Source organism: Oncorhynchus clarkii, chromosome 6 (genome assembly GCF_045791955.1).
Source record: "Oncorhynchus clarkii lewisi isolate Uvic-CL-2024 chromosome 6, UVic_Ocla_1.0, whole genome shotgun sequence".
In the NCBI taxonomy this organism is placed as follows: Eukaryota; Metazoa; Chordata; class Actinopteri; order Salmoniformes; family Salmonidae; genus Oncorhynchus; species Oncorhynchus clarkii.
This window is the reverse complement of record NC_092152.1, coordinates 70,550,796-70,575,233: the sequence shown is the minus strand read 5'-3', so window position 1 is coordinate 70,575,233 and position 24,438 is coordinate 70,550,796. Positions and strand designations below refer to the sequence as shown.

The following is a 24,438-nucleotide window of genomic DNA, read 5'->3' as shown; positions in this document are numbered from 1 at the left end:
ATTCTTATTTACAATGATGGCCTAGAAACAGTGGGTTATTAATAACTGCCTTGTTCAGGCAGAACGACAGATTTTTAGCTTGTCAGCTCAGGGATTCGATTTAGCAACTTTACGGTTACTGTCCGAACGCTCTAACCACTAGGCTACCTGCTGCCCAAAAATAACACCATACCAGGTATTTTGTTGAATTCCTTTAGATGATAAAATATACCTTTCTACATACATGTGAGCCACTAAACCCAACTTCACCAAAGATAAATCTACACACACACACACACACACACACACACACACACACACACACACACACACACACACACACACACACACACACACACACACACACACACACACACACACACACACACACACACACACACACACACACCCCCCTCTGGTCACTAGGCAATAGCTTTCATTCAAATAAATCCCCAGAAAAAAACATAATATGCTCAGCATAACCAGGAAGCTTCATTGCTAGGTTGTGGTGTCAGTTATCTGTTATGGTTGAACAGATTCATGTTTTATTTCTTGGCACGGGAGTGTGCCCCCACCACCATGTAGCTGTCTGGTGACAGTGGTAAGAGGTCCTTCATGTTGGGGGACTTGCCTTTGGCCCAACAGGTCCTGACCGGGGTGGCCGGTGGACTCCGGCAGGGGTCATGCTTCAGCAGGTAACATCCCAAGGTCTCCCAGCCTCCCCCAATGCGCACCATCACATGACGCTCATTCAGCATCTGCAGGAAGAACAAGATGGAGGGGATAGTCAGAAACAGCAGGTACAATAAAACCCATGACTGCTATTCCATTTGAGCAACTTAACCAATTCAACCATATCACAACAAAAGTACTTGTTTGTTGCTCAGTACCTAGCTTGGTTTTGAATCCCCCTTCACCTATGTCTGATTTCAAGTAGGCCAAGGCATAGTAACCTTGGAAAATGCAGACTGAAACTGCTCTTTGTATGACCCCCGAGAAGAAGAGAAGAGAAGATACCCTTCTAATCAAATATTGACCAGTTCCTTCTGCCTGTGTAACAGCCCTCATGAAAGTCAAATGATCTCTGATCCATAGAAAGAGACAGATTTGTCAAAATCTCATTAAGCCAAATGAAACACTGCCTCATGACGCCAGCTGAGCACATGCAGTGAACTAATCCACAGACATGAACGCACGGGCGCGCACACAGAGGACACAGCATTCATAAATAGTACGTTGTTGTGAAGTCACCATGTACATAGTTACACTTAGAACACCTGTGATAGCAGGCAAACACTCTGAGATATCAGCACTCTTTAAATCAAGCCCTCTGACAACATACTGCATAGACACCTTCCTCTACACATCACCCTCTGGTCTGGTACAAACCTGACGCTACCATGGCAACAGCTCTCAAATAATACAGTCGGATTGTAAGAAAATGAAAGCAGCAAAATAGAGATCGCTGTCTCTTTACAAAGCTGTAGCTCCACACAGACGTCTAGATTCCCAAGAGGCCTTGCCTGGCCAGCCGTCCTTCTGTCAACACCGGCCCACCCCCTCCTTCCTTATCGCCCATAACCCCTTCATTATGGAACCATTAAGAATGTGATAATACAAGCAGATTTACACCCCTGCTATACGCCTCCTGTTCTCCACTATGCATACTAATGGCGAGATGGACGGTGGAGGGGTGTAAGTGAATACACACACGCACATACACAAGCACCCACGTGCACACAGACAATGCCTGGTAGTCCCATTTACCAACCAAAGAAGCCCCTGAGACGTGATCTGCCTCAGCTGTCCACCGGCAGATTAAAATGTTATCGCTGACAGCGGGGTCAAGTTTGACATAACACACGAACACAAGGGTAAGAAGGAGGGAGGGGGAGCAGGAGCAGTGGAGGGAAACACCTATATGTTTTTCCCACTCATCAACCGTAGGTTAGAGCTATCCATACAAATGTGGGCTAAAATACTGTAGGCTATAAGGATTTGTATTATAGCCTACAGCAATACATTTCAAGAGCTCTATGAGGAAAATATATTTGGGTTACTGTATTTATTTAATTGCGTATGTAAACAGAACACTAGTCAACTCAGAATACTGGTCAAAATACGTTATGACTGTTATGGCTCTCAAAACTCAATATTCACATAGTAGAATTATGCAAGTAGACTTTCTCAGGAATTGTGCACACAACCCCCTGTGGCAGACATCTTCTTCTATATAATCAGATTCATTCTAACAGCCCCTGCCCCCCCACACGTGTGCCTTTACTACAGCCCATAAGCTGACTGCTGGATTCCCCTGTGTCTTCCTTCCCTGGCAGCTCTATTGATTCTCTCTCCTCCCGTTTGTTGTTGAAAGATTCATGAGAATGCTAATGGGGGAAGAGGCCTTCACCCATCATCCACTAGGGGCCATGCTTTAACCATTCCCTTCTGAGGAAAATGTATTGTGATTGCACTACATGAGAGATGGAGTAATTGTATTGTAGAAATTCACATATATCTCACTCTATGGGAGGATCTTGTCACTTGCAAAAAGGGCAGGGCCTTTAATATAATCTAACCACCATCTCCTACTTATTCTTAAATTAAACTGCTTTTTCCTTTTAGGTGATCCCATAGAACTTAAATGATTGCTCAAATGGAGATATGTCTTCTTTTTATAGCTATCAGACCACTGCTAAAATATAAAGCAAACCAAACAAAGCTCCTATGTGTTCTGATGGAAATAGGAAGTAATGGAAGTGAGATGATATTGTGAGAGGTTTTAATGTCTCCATTCTCTTCAGTGCCAGACACAGTTACAATCCCTGCTATAAAGCCTGGTGCTTAATTGGGCTTGGAGAAGAAAAGCCTTCCTTTCTTCAACAGCTGAGAATGCTGCATGGAGCCCTCCAGGGCTAGCATGATTGAAAAATCTCCAGTGGAGAGAGGTGGTGTCATACCAGGCCAGGCTTCAATGAGCTGTCTGATTAAATCACACCACTAATGACTTGGTTTTAGTAATCAATAGATTCTGCTCTTTAAAAAGGCAAGCAAACATCACAGGACTCATACAGACAGACAGACATACAGGGGTTATCAAGGCCTGATTAATGGGCATCACTTCACACATTCACAGGTAACATCTTTACAGGGGAGTGGACTGTAGTGCTCTATTCATACAGAGAAGAGAAGTGTGTTTTTTAGTGATTGAGAGAAAGGACTGTGTATCCTGTAGGTAGTGCTGTACAACAGGGGTCTTCAACCTTTTCTTACCCAGGAACCTCCTCCTAGGCAACCGACAACCCAAGGACCCCCGTCATACCTTAGGCGACATTAGAAAGAAAATGTATCCTCTTTTCTGGTGTGGATGACAATAATAATATTTTCTGTTATTCACAATGTATTCGTTCTGTTGTTGCTAGCAATATTCTTAAAAACGTTGAAATAATAAAATAAAATATACTATATTAAAAAATATACTTTGCGGACCCCCTGAGGTACATGGGCTGCAGACCCACGGTTGAATACCTCTGTACAGTAATAACAGTTAAGATGGAGATGTTGGGCACACAGACAATCTAAAGTGAAAACGGTAACATAGCCTGGCACAAGTCCATGCTGCTGTACAGTAATAACAGTTAGGATGGAGATGTTGGGCACACAGACAATCTAAAGTGAAAAAGGCAACGTAGCCTGGCACAAGTCCATGCTGCTGTACAGTAATAACAGTTAGGATGGAGATGTTGGGTACACAGACAATCTAAAGTGAAAAAGCTAACATAGCCTGGCACAAGTCCATGCTGCTGTACAGTAATAACAGTTAGGATGGAGATGTTGGGCACACAGACAATCTAAAGTGAAAAAAGTAACATAGCCTGGCACAAGTCCATGCTGCTGTACAGTAATAACAGTTAGGATGGAGATGTTGGGCACACAGACAATCTAAAGTGAAAACGGTAACATAGCCTGGCACAAGTCCATGCTGCTGTACAGTAATAACAGTTAGGATGGAGATGTTGGGCACACAGACAATCTAAAGTGAAAAAGGCAACGTAGCCTGGCACAAGTCCATGCTGCTGTACAGTAATAACAGTTAGGATGGAGATGTTGGGCACACAGACAATCTAAAGTGAAAAAGGTAACATAGCCTGGCACAAGTCCATGCTGCTGTACAGTAATAACAGTTAGGATGGAGATGTTGGGCACACAGACAATCTAAAGTGAAAAAAGTAACATAGCCTGGCACAAGTCCATGCTGCTGTACAGTAATAACAGTTAGGATGGAGATGTTGGGCACACAGACAATCTAAAGTGAAAACGGTAACATAGCCTGGCACAAGTCCATGCTGCTGTACAGTAATAACAGTTAGGATGGATATGTTGGGCACACAGACAATCTAAAGTGAAAAAGGCAACGTAGCCTTGCACAAGTCCATGCTGCTGTACAGTAATAACAGTTAGGATGGAGATGTTGGGCACACAGACAATCTAAAGTGAAAACGATAACATAGCCTGGCACAAGTCCATGCTGCTGTACAGTAATAACAGTTAGGATGGAGATGTTGGGCACACAGACAATCTAAAGTGAAAACGGTAACATAGCCTGGCACAAGTCCATGTTGCTGTACAGTAATAACAGTTAGGATGGAGATGTTGGGCACACAGACAATCTAAAGTGAAAAAGGTAACAGCCTGGCACAAGTCCATGTTGCTGTACAGTAATAACAGTTAGGATGGAGATGTTGGGCACACAGACAATCTAAAGTGAAAACGGTAACATAGCCTGGCACAAGTCCATGCTGCTGTACAGTAATAACAGTTAGGATGGAGATGTTGGGCACACAGACAATCTAAAGTGAAAAACGGTAACATAGCCTGGCACAAGTCCATGCTGCTGTAATTAAATCTGTAATTCGCAGTTATTCTCAGGAAACCACAGAAGACTAAAAAAAGCCAAAGTGTGTTTAGGGGAGGGCATCTGGAATATCAGGAAAATTACAGAGCTTCAACAGACAAGCGGTTTACATGCAACCAAACCCCAGTCATATGACCTTGGTTGCCGAGAAACACTGAAGGATGAAAGAAAGGAAAGATACAATACCGTGACCATGAAACCGTCAGGGTACGCATATTTCTCCATTTTGTAAATGTTCGTCCTAAACATACAGCCTCACTGAACTTGGCCATAAACCAACCACATCCCTTGGCTATCCATTTTTATGACCTCCATTTTCTTTGACGTGACGTAAGGGCATGTTTTCCCATGTTAGACATTTGACTATTACTGAGAAACAGGTGTTCCGTGAGTCTAAGGCAGCCATTATATCTGAATGGGTGGTAAAAATAAGGTGTCTGTTGCTCAGGGGGAAAAAATAGGAAGGCAGTTGTAACTCAGCGTGTCAGCTTACTGACAAAGACAGCTAAATTACACAATGTTATTGAGTAACACATTCTAAGCCAATGGATTTCAATAACATTAACTGAGCATTAAAACGATCTTCTGTTGGTGACCAATTGTCCCCAAAAGATGAGAAACAACCTACGGTTTGGTCTGTCAGCTCAGTGTGGACAGAAGACAGACGATGCTACAGTGTCAGTCAAGGCCATGTAGGGAAAGCTTCCACTGAGGAAGCAATTGATGCATTTCTGGTTCGTTGAACCCATAGAGTGCGACCCCATCCAATTGTTGATAAATTAACTATGGAATTGAATAGTCCATTTCAGAATATGTTAGATATGGAGCAACTAAAGGCAAAATGCACTCAATCAAGTATAAATGTTAATTTGACATTATAGCTAAGATTTCACTTTTTGTTAAACAAAATAATATACAATAATTTATTTGTAAGACATTCAATACATATTAGGACAAATCAAGTAATACAAACCTGGGCATGTTTTAATAATAGTTTTTCCCCATTAGAACTCAGTCTACTGTTGCCAAGCAACCCTGTATCCCATGGGGCTTTGCCTGGAACAAGTCCTTCTCTACAGATTTCCACTTATTGCAGCAAACACGCCCTCATTGCTCATTATTCTGAATATATGTCAATCAACATTCTTAAATATCACTTGATTAAAAAACAACCACATAAGAAAATGCAAAGAATGTAATATGTTGGTATTAAGTCAATACCAACAAATTAAATGCCTTATATTTCCTCATGTGGTTGTTGTATAGAACAATATAAACATAATCTACTTCCATGGTTTCACGCAACTGCCTGAGGTTTATTAACCCCTTACAATTAGGGTGAAGGAAGGGGTTTTGACATACTCGTACGTAGAGGATCTTCTCCCCGACACGGTAGCATCCTTTAGGATGCTTCTCCACAGGGAACTTAGTGGGGCAGCTGCATGGCGTGTCCCTGATAATGTTTCTCACCTGAAACACAAAACATCTCTCAGATAAAGCAAGCAAAGACATAACCTCCTTCTTCCCGTAGGCTATACCTACCAGCATTATCACCGCTAAGAATGTTTGCTAAACAATTGGAGGGGAAGTCTGGTGTGCTAGACTAGGTCAATACTTAAGATCTTTCCTACGATACAGTCAGTGGGGCAAGATGACACTGATTAGCTTCTGTACTTCTCATTATATTGATGGGTAATTCATGGTTACTTTAGGCCTATTTGAGAGGAGGTACTTACAATGTCATCCAACAAGTCGCATGTGCTTGGAGTCTTCTTAGCAGATGATTTGCTTGGACGACGCGCCTTGGGCTTAGGTGAGGGGGAGGGTGAGGGTTGGGATGGAGGTGACGGCAGTGGTGGAGGATGTGGAGATGGGGAGACAGGGGTCTCTGTAAGGCTCAGGGCTGAGATAGGATCTGTGGTTGGTGTTGTGGGAGGGGTCTGAGTGGAGGTTGTGACAGTGATAACAGATGAGGTTTGAGTGGAAGTTGTGCTAGTGGTGGTTGACGAGGATGAGATGGAAGTTGCAGGTGTAGGGTCTATTGGGGCTGGGGAAGGGGGTGGGCTTGGACTGGGAGGTGGGGATACAGAAGCAGGGGGTGTAGGAGCACGGAGCAGCGGTAAGATTAAGGGAAAAGCTGTGGGTGAGGGGAAGGCCAGAGGTGACGATGGGGTGAGAGACCCTCCCTCCTCCCTCTCTATCTCTCTCTCCAGCTTCACCAACCCTGGGGGCTCCACACCATACCTGAGAGCGAGTCAGTGAGACACCACGACTGTTAGATGGTTGGTAAAGAAAGATTCCGTGAACAGGGAAAAGCGCAGTTGTGCAAGTCTCTGAGTGAATGATGTACACAGAGTCATGACAACTCACCTGGCTGCAATCCTTCCCAGCTCCATAAGACAGAGACACACCTCCCAAGGCTGTTTGTGGAGCACTGCCCATAAAGCACACACAACTTATGTCATGGCTAAACAAATACTGTCATATTAATGTATTATCTTTATGTATAAAGCCTGATGACATGAACAGCAGCTAAATGTGTAAATGTAAACATGAATGTCCATGACAAACCACACAGACTGTCAGAATGTCAGGACACACAAAAACAACCTTCATCCTGCACCATGCTATTTGAATATGAGGATTCACACAGACAAAATTGAATAAAGATCAAACCAATGTGTTTACATTTCAAGAACCACACACACATGCTACCCATTAACAATGAGTATCATTCAGCTGCCAAAAGAGATGCTTGCAAAGATAAAACAGGACATTCTCTATGAGGAAAATGAAAACAAAAGCAGCATTTTGAATACGGGTGAATGTCAGTGAGGACTCAGGAGAGGTTATGCCTTTCTCCAGCCCAGCTATCCTTTAAGCTGAACTCAAATCCCTGCAGGCACCAGACACGTGGGTAAAGAAAACGTGGGCATGCAGGCTTAACACAGCACGCTCAATGCCTGTAATCATCAGTAGTCTTCAAAGTCAGGCTCTCCAAAGTTATTAAAATTCTTATCAAAACATATCTTGTTCTAAACATGTAATTTCATTTCACAGGGACAGAAGGTGTGGTTTTGTTTTGGAGGGAAAGGAATCATGGATATACTGTGTAGTGAAATTAACTTCTCTCAGTAGCCTAACATGAAAATTAAGCACCACCAAAACACAAACAATTGGGAAAAGTTATAGTATTATAGTTCAAATGTGAAACACATTGGACACACCTCCCGACTGTGTCCCTAGGTAACCTTTGATCTTTGAAATTGGCAATGAAGTTCCTTTGCTCTTTGCTCTGGTCATTGCTCTATTCTGTAAATCCATCACTACACCAGAGATCAGAGATGCAGCAGGGAAGAGGGAGGAGAGAAAGCAGGAATAGGGTAGAGCAGACATAATGCCACAAATACACAGTATACACTTACATGTAGTTGTACATTGAAGTACAACCATTTAAGCAATTATGTACACATGAAAATATACAGTGTGAATGACTTTAAAATTCCTGTGTCAAACATAAAAATAGAAAAATACAGTAGTCACCTGTTCTATCATTCTGAGAGAAAATTCACCAACAAGCCAGTTTAGTCAGACTAGGGGGCAAACTGACGCGTATGGTAGTTAAACCTACACATTAACTCTCTCAGTGTCATGCATGCCCATGCAGGAACATGCCCAGGTGAATAGGTATACCGCACACACAGTTAACATCACTAAATGTGGTCAACATGCTATAACTAGTCTCCCATGTTCCGCAGTACTGAAGGCATCGAACAGAAACAGAGGTGAATGAGTGATACATGATCCTAAGACAAGACAATCCAAGTCACAGAAGAAAATATATCATCCCTATTTTCAAGGTACAGAGTCAGGTAGCACTGTGAGCTGACCTGCTTTCCAGCTCCACCTAAACATCTGTCTCTTTCATTCTCTTTAAACCATCTCATCCACTCGCTAAATCCTCTACAGCTAGTGAGGAAGCATGGCTGGCGTTCTCATAGTGACAGTCACAGATAAAAGCTAGAGAGTCAGTGGGGGACAAAGACAGGTGACACTAGAATGTTTTCCCAGTCGGGCCATGCTTCTACAGAACAGAGAAGAGGACTGAACGGGAAACAGCACAGTTTTCTACAGGGGACAGGCTACTAATCCAGAACAGGCACAAGAAAGGAACCAGAGACTACTGCCAGAGGCCTCCCATGGTCTGATGAGAGGGTATGATAGAGTATTTATACAGTTGAAGTCAGAAGTTTGCATACACTGAGGTTGGAGTCATTAAAACTCGTTTTTCAACCACTCCACAAATTTCTTGTTAACAAACTATAGTTTTGGCAAGTTGGTTAGGACATCTACTTTGTGCTTGACACAAGTAATTTTTCCAACAATTGTTTACAGACAGATTATTTCACTTTTACAATTCCAGTGGGTCAGAATTTTACATACACTAAGTTGACTCTGCCTTTAAAGAGCTTGGAAAATTTCAGAAAAAGATGTCATGGCTTCAGAAGCTTCTGATAGGCTATTTGACATCATTGGAGTCAATTGGAGGTGTACCTGTGGATGTATTTAAAGGCCTGCCTTCAAACTCAGTGCCTCTTTGCTTGACATCATGGGGAAATCAAAAGAAAGCAGCCAAGACCTCAGAAAAATAATTGTAGACCTCCACAAGTCTGGTTGACCCTTGGGAGCAATTTCCAAACACCTGAAGGTACCACGTTCATCTGTACAAACAATAGTACGCAAGCATAAACACCATGGGACCACACAGCCGTCATACCGCTCAGGAAGGGGACGCCTTCTGTCTCCTAGAGATGAACGTGCTTTGGTGTAAAAGGTGCAAATCAATCCCAGAACAACCGAAAAGGACTTTGTGAAGACGCTGGAGGAAATAAGTACAAAAGTATCTATATCCACAGTAAAACGAGTCCTATATCGACATAAACTGAAAGGCCGCTCAGCAAGGAAGAAGCCACGGCTCCAAAACCACCATAAAAAAGCCAGACTACGGTTTTCAACTGCACATGGGGTCAAAGATCGAACTTTTTGGAGAAATGTCCTCTGGTCTGATGAAACAAAATAGAACTGTTTGGCCATAATGACCATCATTATGTTTGGAGGAAAAAGGGGGATGCTTGCAAGCCCAAAGAACACCATCCCAACCGTGAAGCACGGAGGGGGGGGGGGGGGGGGGGGGGGGGGCAGCATCATGTAGTGGGGGTGCTTTGCTGCAGGAGGGACTGGTGCACTTCACAAAATAGATGGCATCATGCGGGTGGAAAATTAGGGGGATATATTGAAGCAACATCTCAAGACATCAGTTAAAGCTTGGTTGCAAATGGGTCTTCCAAATGGACAATGACCCCAAGCATACTTCCAAAGTTGTCGCAAATGGCTTAAGGACAAGAAAGTCAAGGTATTGGAGTGGCCATCACAAAGCCCTGACCTCATCCTATACAAAATTTGTGGGCAGAACTGAAAAAGCGTGTGTGAGCAAGGTGGCCTCCAAACCTTACTCAGTTACATCAGCTCTGTCAGGAGGAATGGGCCAAAATTCACTCAATTTATTGTGGGAAGCTTGTGGAAGGCTACCTGAAACGTTTGACCCAAGTTAAACATTTTAAAGGCAATGCTACCAAATGCTAATTGAATGTCTGTAAACTTCTGACCAAATGGGAATGTAATGAGGGAAATAAAAGCTGAAATAAATCCTTCTCTCTGCTATTATTCTGACATTTCTTAAAATAAAGTGGTGATCCTAACTGACCTAAGACTGGGAATTTTTACTAGGATTACATTTCAGAAATGTTGAAAACTGAGTTTAAATGTATTTGGCTAAGGTGTACGTAAACTTGAACTGTATATATATGGATGAGAGTAGATATGGGATGGGGGTCAGGAACGTTTTAAAACCAGACATCTTGTGAAGTGTATGAGGACTGTTTCTCAATAAGATTATCTCTGCTAAGTCTCTGGACGTTGCACATCCTGAGCACAGATTTACAACAGATTAGAATCGGCAGAAGTGTGTTAATGATCTAACTGTGGGGTCTGTTGCCAATTAGCCACACCATTTCAGTGTTCATGAGTTAATCTGGTTGACTCTGACAGAGATTTACAGATTCTCTCTTAGACAACTTGATGGATATTGGCTGTTTAAGGACAGATTTGTGTCCTGTCAGTGCCAGACGGAGATGAACAAGCAAGTAGTCACTCACCCAAACCTTCAGACTCAAACAGGTAGGTCTCATCCACACCAATCTTCCGACACCAGTAGAGGAAGTTGGCAGCGTTGTCCCGGGCAAAGAAAGAGCCAGAAGCAGCATCAGCTCGCCAATTAATCCCCCTGCGGACGAAGGGCTGGGGAAAATACACAGGGACAATCACCAAGTCAATGTCAATACTCTAATTCAGCTCAATACAGGGAGTATACCAAACATTAAGGACACCTTCCTACTTTTGAGTTGCCCCCCCTTTTCACTCAGAACAGCGTCAATTTGTCAGGACATGAACTCTACAATGTGTCGAAAGCGTTCCACAGGGATGCTGGCCCATGTTGACTACAATGTTTCCCACAGTTGTGTAAAGGTGTCTTAACGTCCATAGGCTGGTGGACCATTCTTGATAGACACGTGAAACTGTTGAGCATGAAAAACCCAGCAGCATTGCAGTTCTTGACACAAACCGGTGCGCCTGGCACCTACTACCATACCCCGATCAAAGGCACTTACATTTGGGCCTCCCGGGTGGCGCAGTGGTTAAGGGCGCTGTACTGCAGCGCCAGCTGTGCCATCAGAGCGCGCCCAGGCTCTGTCGTAACCGGCCGCGACCGGGAGGTCCGTGGGGCGACGCACAATTGGCCTAGCGTCGTCCGGGTTAGGGAGGGCTTGGTCGATAGGGATGTCCTTGTCTCATCGCGCACCTGTGACTCCTGTGGCGGGCCGGGCGCAGTGCGTGCTAACCAAGGTTGCCAGGTGCACGGTGTAGCCTCCGACACATTGGTGCGGCTGGCTTCCGGGTTGGATGCGCACTGTGTTAAGAAGGCGGCTGGTTGGGTTGTGTATCGGAGGACGCATGACTTTCAACCTTCGTCTCTCCCGAGCCCGTACGGGAGTTGTTGCCATGAGACAAGATAGTAGCTACTACAACAATTGGATACCACGAAATTGGGGAGAAAAAGGGGTAAAAAAAAAAGGCACTTACATTTTTTGTCTTGCCCATTCACTCTCTGAATGGCACATACACACAATCCATGTCTCAGTTGTTTCAAGGTTTAAAAATCCTTCTTTATCCTGTCTCATCACCTTCATCTACACTAATTGAAGTGGATTTAACAAGTGACATTAATAAGGGATCATAGCTTTCACCTGGATTCACCTGGTCAGTCTGAGTCATGGAAAGAGCAGCTGTTCTTAATGTTTTTTTTTATACTCAGTGTATAACATGGTATAATTAGTGCATTATAATTATTAATAACAGCTAATTTGGGGTCAATCCCACTACATTATCCTCTTAGCATAAATTGTTTTCTTAAAGGCCCAATGCAGCCATTTTTAGATCAATATCAAACAAAAAACATTTCTCAATCAAGAATTCTGCTAGGACTGTCTGGGAGTGGTCTGAATGGGGAGGGGCAAACTGAAAACTAACTGTTAATGCCAGGGAGATTTGGAAATCTCTATGTTATTGCTCTATTAACTAATTAACTAAACTCCATCCCACCAAAACAGGCTGAAATTTCAGGCGGTCTTTTAAAACAGCTCTTACACTAAAATGGCATTATCATAATTTTCACAATTTCACAGTATTATTCCAATCTCATAGTGTGGAAATATATATATATATATATATATATATATATATATATACATAAAAACACAAGAAAATCACGTTTTTGACTGCATTGGGCCTTTAACTAATTAACCGCCTGGTGATGTCACCCATGCAAAACCTGCTGATTACAAGGTCCTGTGTAGATTGTATTTTCAACCAGCAACTATCAGGAAATACACTGATCAAATGTTTCACTTTTTTACATTTTTTACATTGATAGTTTTATCAGCTGTTGAACAATATTTTAAAAACTAAAAACAGTGAAACATAATTTTGACAGCACTGGGCCTTTAATTAAATTCCCTCCAAATGTCTAGTCAGATGTGAACCATAGAAAGTAACTCTAACAGCCAGCACTTGGGAAGATTCTGTGTAAGATTATAAACAATATTGAGTTATTTTTGTATGAATTTAGGAAACAGTTACTAGTAAACACAATTCAAGAATGACAATGAAGCGTTGCATTATGCAGTTCTCAGTCAGTATCAGTATCAGCAGCAGCAGAGAAGGGGTGAGGAGAACCACAGATGGTGACTTCAAAACCAGAGACTCTCAGTGAAATGTCCTTTATTGTCTACTTTCAAGTGATGGCTAGGTTTCATCATGATACAAAAATACACCAAATGTACACCAGAGACGGCTCAATTTGCAGAGTGTCTTAGACTACCATTCCAGCGTTTATTTGCTATATTGTAATTACTTTGCCACCATGGCCTATTTATTGCCTCTCTTATCCTACCTCATTTGCACATGCTGTATATAGATTTTTCTACTGTATTATTGATTGTATGTTTGTTTATTCCATGTGTAACTCTGTGTTGTTGTATGTGTCGAACTGCTTTGCTTTATCTTGGCCAGGTCGCAGTTGCAAATGAGAACTTGTTCTCAACCGGCCTACCTGAAATAAATGTTTTAAAAAGACTGAGCCACTGAAATACAGACATCTGTATGGCATAAGTAGGTTGATGAAAGATCGATATTCTTAATTGGGATCATGTAATGTATGCTGTCTATGGTCATGTATGTTTGTATGTTACCTTGCCATTGCTGCATTGGATCATCCTCTCCTGTAGCTCCTCGGCCAGCTGGCACAGCAGAACCCCATTATCCAGCCTGTCCATCAGGCTGTCAGCCGTGACCCCAGAGTCTGTGGTGAGAAACGTCATGCTAAACAGGCCACAGAAAGGGGAGCCCATTTCACATCAAATACTTGTCTTATATCACGGTGTGCTTTACGTCTAATAATAATGTTTTATTTACTTATACCCTGTTTAAATTGACTATATAGTGACTACATACTTATCATGTAGGGCGTTATATGTCATTACACAGGTGTTTTTGTCCTGAGGTTACTACTCACTGTGATGACACAGATGTACTATACTGCTCTGGCATTATTTGTGAATAATGATAAGGGTGTTGATCTGGAGTAATGCACTTTTATTATGCCATATTAAACTGAAGTATTTGCCTTATTAATGGGACCTTATTATTAACGACATCATTCTCATGCAAACTTTCTGGTTGTAGACCTAGAAAATACTTATGCGTCGCTTGCATTGTTGCAAGTCGATCCCTATGTGTGAGTGATGGATATTATCTAGTCGTCTCCCCGACCCAGACACACACAGGCTGTGACATGTTCAGGCCCTTCCTGACTTCCTTCCAACAATATTGTTCCCTTGGAATCTTAACAGGGTTCCTTTCAGTGACCAGACATGCAGGGGTATTTCAAAGATTTAGGTTCATGTGTGCCTTTCAGGTTCAGAACACCAACCAATAGCAAGGTCCCCCTTATCCAATGTAAAAAGTATGATCCAATTTCATGTCCTCGCATAACCTGTATGTCATTGGGTGACATTTGTATTGATGTTCAGAAACTACAAAAATAGGCCTATGTTGCACAAGAATCTAGCGAAACCAATGCATCACATTATCTTAGTCATAGTTTAGACACATTCCTTGTTAAAAGTGTTTTAAAAGACCCAAACCCCAAGATGGTTACAAGTTTGTTGCAGGTGCTTTGTAACAATATAAAAATCATGTGGTCACCCTACCTAGAAATATGTTGAGCCAGAGAGCCAGGTCTTCTCTCATGGGCAGCAGGCTGGCCTCGTGGCGGCTGGGGAGCCATTTGGTGTACTGCTGTGGGCTCTCCAGACCAGGCCCATCGTGGTGCTGTTTGGGACTGAGGAGGCAACACATTCCGAGCCCAGTGAGATGTATTGGACTGTATTGGTCGTCCTCTGTTTCTACCGGATTGTTCATGGTTCCCTCCTCTTTTGCCTGTAGGACAGGAGGAAAATAAGCTGTTAATGTTGTATTTAATTCACATTTAAAATATTTTGTATTGTCACTTTTCTAGATTTGCAACATTTGAATATGTCACATCAAAGGAGGGAGTTGGAGAGCTTATTTGTGGTGCGGCATTTCTATCTGTAAATCAGCTCTTTGTCAGAGGGCCGTCGACCTGTCTGTCAGCCTCTGGTGTTTCAATATTTTCTGTACATTTCTAGATGTATACGTCAGGACAGCCATTCTGTTTAACGTTTTAATAGCCTACTACAGCAAGAGTTCAACCCAACTCAAACAAGCTCTAGCCTCTCGTTCAGTTGACAGTAAATCGAATGGTGTGGAACACTCTCATTGACCCTAACCAGGCCTAGGAGCACTCCACACCTTCCTGGCAGGGGCCAGGACAGGGGCATACAGCTGAGACAGGTCGGGGGGGGGGGGGGGGGGGGGGGGCTATGAGAGTGATCAACAGAGCACAGTAGGAAGACTGTCCACCAGACTCCCACATGAGCGGAAAGGTTTGGAGTTGGTGGAGGTCCGGGCAGGAGAAGGTTTTGGCACAGGTAAAACTCGGGGGGGGGGGGGCTATGAGAGTGATCAACAGAGCACAGTAGGAAGACTGTCCACCAGACTCCCACATGAGCGGAAAGGTTTGGAGTTGGTGGAGGTCCGGGCAGGAGAAGGTTTTGGCACAGGTAAAACTCGTAATGGTCTTCAGTGTGGAAAACAAAAACATGGATGATACACATACAGACAACATACTAACCCACACAAACATACAAAATACATGTACTGACACAATAGATCACACACAGAGCCCACATACACACATATCTTCCCACAAACATGAACACACACGCACCAACCTTTTGTCACAACTGTTAGTGTAACTGCTGTCAGGGAAGGATTTAATAGACAAACATCTAAAGCCAAGAGCCAATCCCCTGGCACTATTCTATGCCTCATTTCTCCTCTTTCCAGACAAGTATTCATCATAAAGGCCAACCCCATGCAGAGACATGCTTTGGCTTCCCGTAATCCCCACAGTTAATCTGCAAGGGTAAGAAAACAACACATGCTCCGGTGTTGCAGTGAAAGACAGAAGAAAACATACTGGTCAACTTCAACAAACTCTAGAGTGGAGTGTTACCATAAGATGCCTAGATTCTGTGGTATGTACATCTTAAAGTCAGATGTGTCGTTCATTTCAATTGCCAAGAAAATGTGAGTTCTGCTTAAAGTCACAGACTATTGGAAGGTTAAACATACTGACTGCTGACAGGGATGTAACCCCCACAGAAGCCATCACTCTAACTCACATATGTCAGAGTCAAGGCCCGCGGGCCACATCCGGCCCGCAAGAAGGTTTTTTACGGCCCCTGGGATGATCTTGATTTATTATTAGAACCGGCCCGCAGCAAGCCGGCAGCCCGCAGATCTTTTACACGCACCAATACTACATTTCCCACAATGCAAAGGTGACGCACCGAGCAGTAGGCTGCTTCATTTCAATATTTATTGGCACAGCAGTCGTCAGCATCACAGTAAAATTAACTTTCAGATACCCATCAAAAATGGCAAAACGGAAGGTGGATACTGAGAACCGGGGGTTTCAAACAAGGTGGGAGTCGGAGTATATGTTCACGAAGGTAGCTGGAAAACCTGTGTGTCTTCTGTGTGGAGAAAGTGTGGCGGTACTGAAAGAGTATAATCTGAGACGACATTATGAAACGAAACACGCGGACACACACGCGGACGCAACTGTCAAGGCCAGTTTTATTTTGGCAGAAGAGATCGCTAAATCAGCCCGGCCATTTACGGAGGGGGATTTCATCAAAAACTGCATGATTAAAGTTTGTGACGAAGTTTGCCCAGAAAAAAGGCAACTCTTTTTAAATGTGAGTCTGAGCAGAAACACCATTGCCGAGAGAGTAGACCAGTTGTCCATCAATCTAAAAGAGCAGCTTGTGAAAAAGGGAAAAGATTTTATTGCATATTCCTTGGCTGTGGATGAGAGCACCGACATTTCTGACATTGCCCAGTTGTCAATTTTCATCCGCGGAGTGGACTCCAACCTAAGCGTGACAGAGGAGTTTTTGGCTTTACGTCCTATGCATGGCACAACTACGGGGCATGATTTGTATGAAGAGGTGTCAAGATGTGTAAATGAGATGGAGCTGCCTTGGGAAAAACTCGTGGGTTTGACAACCGACGGAGCACCTGCGATGTGTGGACACAGGAGCGGACTGGTGGCGAAGATACGGGAAAAGATGCAAGAGGAAAACGCGACAGGTGAGCTGACAGCTTATCATTGTATCATACACCAGGAAGCGTTGTGCGGTAAAGCCTTGAAAATGGAGCATGTAATGAGCATCATCACGCGCACAGTTAACTTTATCAGAGCCAAAGGTTTGAATCACCGCCAGTTCAAGGCATTTCTGACGGAGTTAGAAACGGAGCATGGTGATTTGCCTTATCACACAGAGGTGCGATGGCTAAGCCAGGGAAAGGTGCTTCAAAGATGTTTCGAGCTTCGTGAGGAGATTTGTCTGTTCTTGGACAGCAAAGGGAAAGACACAACACAACTCCGAGACGAAATGTTTCTGTGTGAAATGGCTTTTCTGTGTGACATTACGAGTCATCTGAATGCAATAAACTTGCAGCTGCAGGGTCGGGATCGTGTCATCTCTGATATGTACAGTACAGTGAAGGCATTTAAAACCAAACTGACTCTGTGGGAGACGCAGATGCGGAAAGAAAATTTGAGCCACTTTCCCAGCTGCCAGACCATGAAAGAGAAGCTCTCTACCAGTGCGTTCCCGAGCACACAGTTGGCTGATAAAATAGGTATGCTTGCCGCTGACTTTCGACGCCGATTTGCTGACTTTGAAGCACAAAAAAGCAGGTTGGAACTGCTCGGTAACCCATTTGCTGTTGACGTGGAAAGCTCACCACCAAACCTCCAAATGGAGTTGATTGACCTCCAATGCAATGATGCACTGAGGGCAAAATATGCGGCAGTGGGTGCTGCGGAGTTCGCCCGTTTCCTCCCCGGCACAATGCCCCAGCTGCGCATCCAGGCTGCTCAAACGTTGTCTATGTTTGGCAGCACATACCTGTGTGAACAACTGTTTTCTTTGATGAACCTGAACAAAACATCACACAGAAGTCGACTTACTGCTGAACACCTCCACTCAATTCTGAGGATTTCTTCAGCTCAGAGCCTTACCCCGAACATTGATGAACTTGTGGAAAAGATGGGACACCACCAAGTATCACCCTCAACCTCAAACAAGTGAACATTACTGTGCAATCACATATTTAGAGTTTTTACTCAGTTCAAGTTTAAAAGTTAAAATTTAATATTTGTTTTCACTGCATGTTACTTCTCCTTAAACAAAGTGTTGTTTTTGATTAATAGATTTTTGCACTTTATTTTTTTGTATTTCAATCCAATTATATTTTAAAAATATTTCAGTTGAGTGGATGATAGAAAATTGCTATTATTGTTTTTTCTTTGAAGTAAATTTAGCCCACTTTTGCTAAAATAGAAAATATAGTCTACTGATGGTGCCTTGAATACCGGTTTCTTTCATTTAATGTTCATGTTATGGGGATATTTATATAAAGGAAATTTGTCTTTTGTGTCTGTTGAAAATTAAAGATTACTGACAGAGCCATAAGAAAATATTGCTTTATTTATCTGATCATATTGTAATATATTTGTTAGGTTTTCAGTAGGTTCAATTAGGTTCACTAGACTATATGCGTCATTTAAAAAATTTTCAATGAACATTCGAACAGTCCGGCCCTCGTCTTGTAGCTGATTTTTTTATTTGGCCCTCCGTCCATTTGACTTTGACACCCCTGCTCTAACTGTACTGAAAATTGATTGGATACACATGTACAAACAGTAGAATTTCAAGGTAATGTCCTATTGTCTTCAAATATTGACAAAGGAGCTGTCATGTTGTCACATAGGCACCCACATTAAAAAATACTAGTTTACTATAGAATTCTATAATTAACTGTAGTATACTGTAGAATACTATACTACACACTGTAGTATCCCTCGATCATGTGTAGTACTTACTATAGAATTTTGTAGTAAACTATAGAATACTATAGTAAATACTACAGTATTTAATTTGCATATACCCTGCCCATTCCCTTCCCTATATCACAATTTGTGCCAACCATAATTGAGAAACATACATGAAAAGTATAGACCATATACTGTATTCCCTACAAGTTATAGAAAAGAGCAGAAGTGCTGAACTATCCGTTCAGTATTTCTCTAGTAGGTTTCCTAAAAGGAGAAAGCTTCCACTTCGATGTCAAAGATAATGAAACAAACACACTATAGTAAATACTACGGTAATGTCCTCAAAAACATCACAGTAAATACTACAGTATACTACAGTCCGCAAAAACACTACAGTAAATACTACAGTATACCGTACTACAGTCCCCAAAAACACTACAGTAAATACTACAGTATACCGTACTACAGTCCCCAAAAACACTACAGTAAATAATACAGTACACTTCAATCCGCAAAAACACTACAGTAATTACAATAGTACATATTACAGTTCTCTTTTACTGCAGTATTTATGCAGTGCCTTCGGAAATTATTCAGACCCCTTGACTTTTTCCACATTTTGTTAAGTTACAGCCTTATTTTAAAATTGATTAAATCATTTTTTCCCCACATCAATCTACACACAATACTCCATAATGACAAAGCAAAACAGTTTTTTATACATAAAAAACAACAGAAATACCTTATATACGTAAGTATTCAGACCCTTTGCAATGAGACTCGAAATTGAGCTCAGGTGCACCCTGTTTCAATTGATCACCCTTCAACTTGATTGGAGTCCACCTGTGGTAAATTAAATTGATTGGACATGATTTGTAAAGGCATACAACTGTCTACATAAGGTTTCAAAATTGACAGTGTATGTCAGAGCTAAAACCAAGCCATGAGTTCGAAGAAATTGTCCGTAGAGCTCCGAGACAGGATTGTGTTGACACACAGATCTGGGGAAGGGTACCAAAAAATGTCTACAGCATTGAAGGTCCGAAGGAACACTGTGGCCTCCATCCTTCTTAAATGGAAGAAGTTTGGAACCAACAAGACTCTTTCTAGAGCTGGCCGCCAAGCCAAACTGAGCAATCGGGGGAGAAGGGCATTGGTCAGGGAGGTTACTAAGAACTCGATGGTCACTCTGAAAGAGCTCCAGAGTTCCCCTGTGGTGAAGGGAGAACCTTACAGAACGACAACCATCTCTGCGGCACTCCAACAATCAGGCCTTTATTGGTAGAGGGGCCAGACGGAAGCCACTCCTCAGTAAAAGGCACATGACAGCCCGCTTGGAGTTTGCCAAAAGGCACCTAAAGGACTTTCAGACCATGGGAAAAAATATTCTCTGGTCTGATGAAACCAAGACTCTTTGGCCTGAATTCCAAGCGTCGCATCTGGAGAAAACCTGGCACCATCCCTACGGTGAAGGATGGTGGTGGCGGCATATTGCTGTGGGGATGTTTTTCAGTGGCAGGGACTTGAAGACTAGTCAGGATCAAGGGAAAGATAAATGGAGCAAAGTACAGAGAGATCCTTGATGAAATCCTGCTCCAGAGCGCTCATGACCTCAGACTGGGGCTAAGGTTCACCATCCAACAGGACAACGACCGCTAACAGCCAAGACAATGCAGGGATGGCTTCAGGACAAGTCTCTGAATGTCCTTGAGTAGCCCAGCCAGAGCCCGGACTTGAACTCGATCAAACATCTCTGGAGAGACCTGAAAATAGCTGTGCAGCGTGGCTCCCCATCCAACCTGATAGAGCTTGAGAGGATCTGCAGTGAAGAATGGGAGAAACTCCCTAAATACAGGTGTGCCAAGCTTGTAGCATCATACCCAACAAGACTCAAGGCTGTAATCGCTGCCAAAGGTGCTTCAACAAAGTACTGAGTAAAGGGTATTATTTGCAAAAATTTCTAAAAAAACATTTTTGGTTTGTCATTATTCGGTATTGTGTGTAGATTAATGAGGGGGGGAAACTATTTAATCAATTTTAGGCTGTAATGTAACAAAATGTGGAAAAAGTTAAGGGGTCTGAATACTTTCTGAATGTACTGTACTATAGTTAACTGTAAATACAGCAGCATACACTACAACAAATACTACAGTAAAGTCTGCCAAAACACTACAGTCAATACTACAGTATTTATACCATAGTAGGCTGTAGTATTTTTTCAGGTGGGCAGGAAGGCCTACATTGTTTGCGCAACACAAGCCCCAGTTTAAGGGAGACACCTAGGAGACCTGGGAGCTGTGTGGAATCCAGGCAGGTAGGAAGGGGGAGGGATGGCTAGATGGCGCAGCAAGCACACAACCTATAGCAATAGTAGTAGGTCAATGTACCAACAAAGCCCTCAACCATGGACAGATCAGATTGATGATCTTGTAGACTCACGGTCCCTCTTTGTTCGTCATAGTGACTTTAGTAGGGTGGCTTTATAAATTCAAATGTAGGTGAGTAGATGGAGGCCTGTCTGCCATGTATGTGGCTGTTTTTCAGGCTGACCGGCCCGGGGCTGGGAGCCTCACGCTCTAACAGAACACACAGGTGCCACATTCACACCTCTACTACAGGACAATCCAGGGCTGCGGAAAGAGTGCAAAGGTCCCTGACCTACCTTTTTAGACACAAGGGGTCTTTATACTCAAGGCCGAAAATACATGTACACCCACACACACCTGCACACGTACACAGACACCAAAACATGCAACCATACAGTACACAAGTATACACAGACGCACACAAGCCCATACCTGCATTAATATTATGTTGGTCTCCACTACCTCATTTACCTAGCCCTACAAAATTTCCTTCAGCGACATTTTGGAGCATGTTACTGTGCTGCTTATTCATTGACTGTGTCTTAATGGGAGGGAACAACCTCACAGGGCCGCAAACTACCCATTAGGGGGAAAAAAGTTTAGAATTCTTCTGGTAATATCAAATTTAAGAATGTGTGTAGTATGTTCCTGCAATGCAAAAGCGGGCCATTCAAATTGAAATTGACAAGACTGATTGATGGTCTTGTTCCCTTTCCCTGAGCTGGCCCTAACCTGGGCTCTGTCATTGGGATGGGTCGGACGGCTCTGATGATGTCTCACATCTGGCACCGGTAAACAAGTGTCCTTTCAACAGGCTGAGAGAATGTTTTCATCTTGAAATTATAGTACCTCCTTTCAAGCTTCAAGAGTTTGAGCAGAAAAGACCTCAAACTGACAACGGCTTGTCCTGACACAAATGAATTGCCAACAGCAGTGTTTGTCACTGTGTTGTGGTACGTACTTAGAGCCCCTTTACTACTGTCAAGTGGAACTAATTGACCACCAAACAGCCAGCAGGCTTTTTGTGGCAACTAAGAACACATATCTATAGATGCTTTCAGAGACTTCCCCTGATCTAAATATCCGTTTTCCAAACATTTTGAATGAACAATTTAGAGAAGAAAAAGATGGGCAATTTCAATTTGATGTCCAACAGCATTGCTGGAAGCTACACCATTCTGAAACAGCATTTGAACAGAGATCTGGTGTCCCCAATTATTGAGTCTCAGATCAAAACAGTTTAACTGGGGTAATGCGACCCTACTGAACACAGATACTCAAAGGGTTGGTTGGAGGGTAGGTAGGCTACATCTTGCTGGGCTCCAGGCCCGGTACATGGCTCTGTCTCAACTGATTCCAGACTAAATAAACCCCAGACCGACATATAGTATTGTAAGGTCAATTGCCCATTGCTGTTTATACACCTTGAACAACGGGGCTTTACTCTAGAATTCCACTGGAACATTTTTTTTTACTAGGCCACTAAAATCAAACAGAAAAAAATGAATTTTAGCATGGATGGTTCTAAGGAGACATTTATAAAATAAACAGTGACCACAGCACAAGCTGTTCATTGAATACAATTTTAGGCACATCCATACTTATTAAGTTCAAAAAATGTATTACATTCTTTTATATATGAAAATATATGATATATTTTTTTATATATTCAGGTTCAAAATGAATATTAAGGTTTGGCAATGCAGCTGTCGGGTTAGCATCTATTAGTTAGGATGTATCACATACAGCTTGAAATCGTCATTATTTCACTGATATTTCAATGATAAACTAATGCATTTTGTAAAATACATACATTTTATCTATAGCTTCCCTTTTTAGATACCAAGTCACAAAGTCAACAACTGGTTTTTCTAGTAGGCCTAGTGGTGAGTAGTAGAAGGTACAATTACTGGAGATAGTGGTCAAACTAAACAAAAAAAAACAGGCTATTTATTAATCATGTACAGCCATCACCATCCTCATCAATGACCTTCATTATTCAGAATATCTTAATCAACTTTCTGCATAGGAATAATACTCTATAAAGGAAATACTTACAGAGTCAATGAGTAAGTAAAACTGTTCAATAAATCCCCCCAGTAAAAATCAACAAAGAGACTGTGTGTGTAGGTACAGCAGCACCAAACATCACTTACAGGTTATCTTCTCAGGTCCGCTAAATGGAAAATGTGCAATAAGAACGTAGGCTACCTCCACTTCTCAATGAAACACCCCTCTGCGCCTTGTGAAAGCTGCTGGTGTCATCTTACAAGCTGTAGGTGTTACCACTGTCAAAGACGTTGTGACAAGAGAAAAGGCAGACTTGTATTAGTCACAGCGCAAGTTCCTATCATTTTGTATCTGGATTCCACTATAAATAATGTAGAACTCTTAGTCATCGCTAATGTTACCCTGTCTCGTGGTGAGTACTGGACATTCTTGCTTTGTGCACTCAGCACCACTGTTTTGTCAGTCCTCCACCAGCAAGTTTCCCGCGGAGACTTTAATCATCTCCATCTGCCATTAAAACGTGCAGGGGTTACTTCTGTGGGTGGTCTTTATGACTACTATGTGCAGGCAGTATCTTGACATGTCAATATGGGTGGCAGCTCAGCTACCTAAGTGAAGAGGTAATTCAACACATGTTGGACAGTGGAAATGGATTAAAAAATATATATATTTTGTAAAAAAGAAACCAAGGCATTTAGTCCCTATCCAGTGTTACCTATATGTTTTACAGATGAATGGTGCTTTTTACATTTTTTGTAAATGGCCTCATAGGATTCAAGGACATAGCAGCGGGTAGTAAGAGTGCTGAGGGTGCTGCAGCACCCCTGATAAATAAATACAATAATTAATATTAACAAATATTTACAAATAATTAAACAAAATATATTACTCCTGTATGAGAGGAGCCAACAACTCTTCATCAGAGCAGGGAGAAATGCACTCAGGTGGCATCGGTAGAGGGCACTGTTTATCATTGTTAACCATCAAGTGGGATGAGA

The 24,438-nt window shown here is 42.5% G+C and overlaps 1 protein-coding gene across 1 annotated transcript; it reads right to left on the bottom strand.

Annotated features, from left to right (window-relative positions):
• Positions 1–356: 356 nt before the first annotated feature.
• On the bottom strand, positions 357–23,607 carry LOC139412210 (growth arrest-specific protein 2-like). The gene is made up of 9 exons (XM_071159032.1): positions 23,489–23,607; positions 14,782–15,010; positions 13,762–13,871; positions 11,110–11,251; positions 7,265–7,328; positions 7,080–7,138; positions 6,631–6,737; positions 6,257–6,364; positions 357–737 (listed from the first exon to the last, which is right to left on the bottom strand). Exons 2-9 carry the CDS (start codon positions 14,990–14,992, stop codon positions 525–527), a joined length of 1,014 nt encoding a protein of 337 aa, XP_071015133.1. The 5' UTR covers positions 14,993–15,010; positions 23,489–23,607; the 3' UTR covers positions 357–524.
• Positions 23,608–24,438: the final 831 nt, after the last annotated feature.

What these genes read in the sequence shown, in the direction of transcription:
- LOC139412210 (XM_071159032.1), bottom strand. Translation starts at nt 14,992, where the DNA reads ATGAACAATCCGGTAGAAACAGAGGACGACCAATACAGTCCAATACAT. An exon ending in CTGGCTCAACATATTTCTAG is followed by an intron (nt 13,872 to 14,781) that starts GTAGGGTGACCA and finishes TTCTCACCACAG; the next exon opens with ACTCTGGGGTCACGGCTGAC. An exon ending in AGAAGATCCTCTACGTACGA is followed by an intron (nt 738 to 6,256) that starts GTATGTCAAAAC and finishes TTCTTCCTGCAG; the next exon opens with ATGCTGAATGAGCGTCATGT.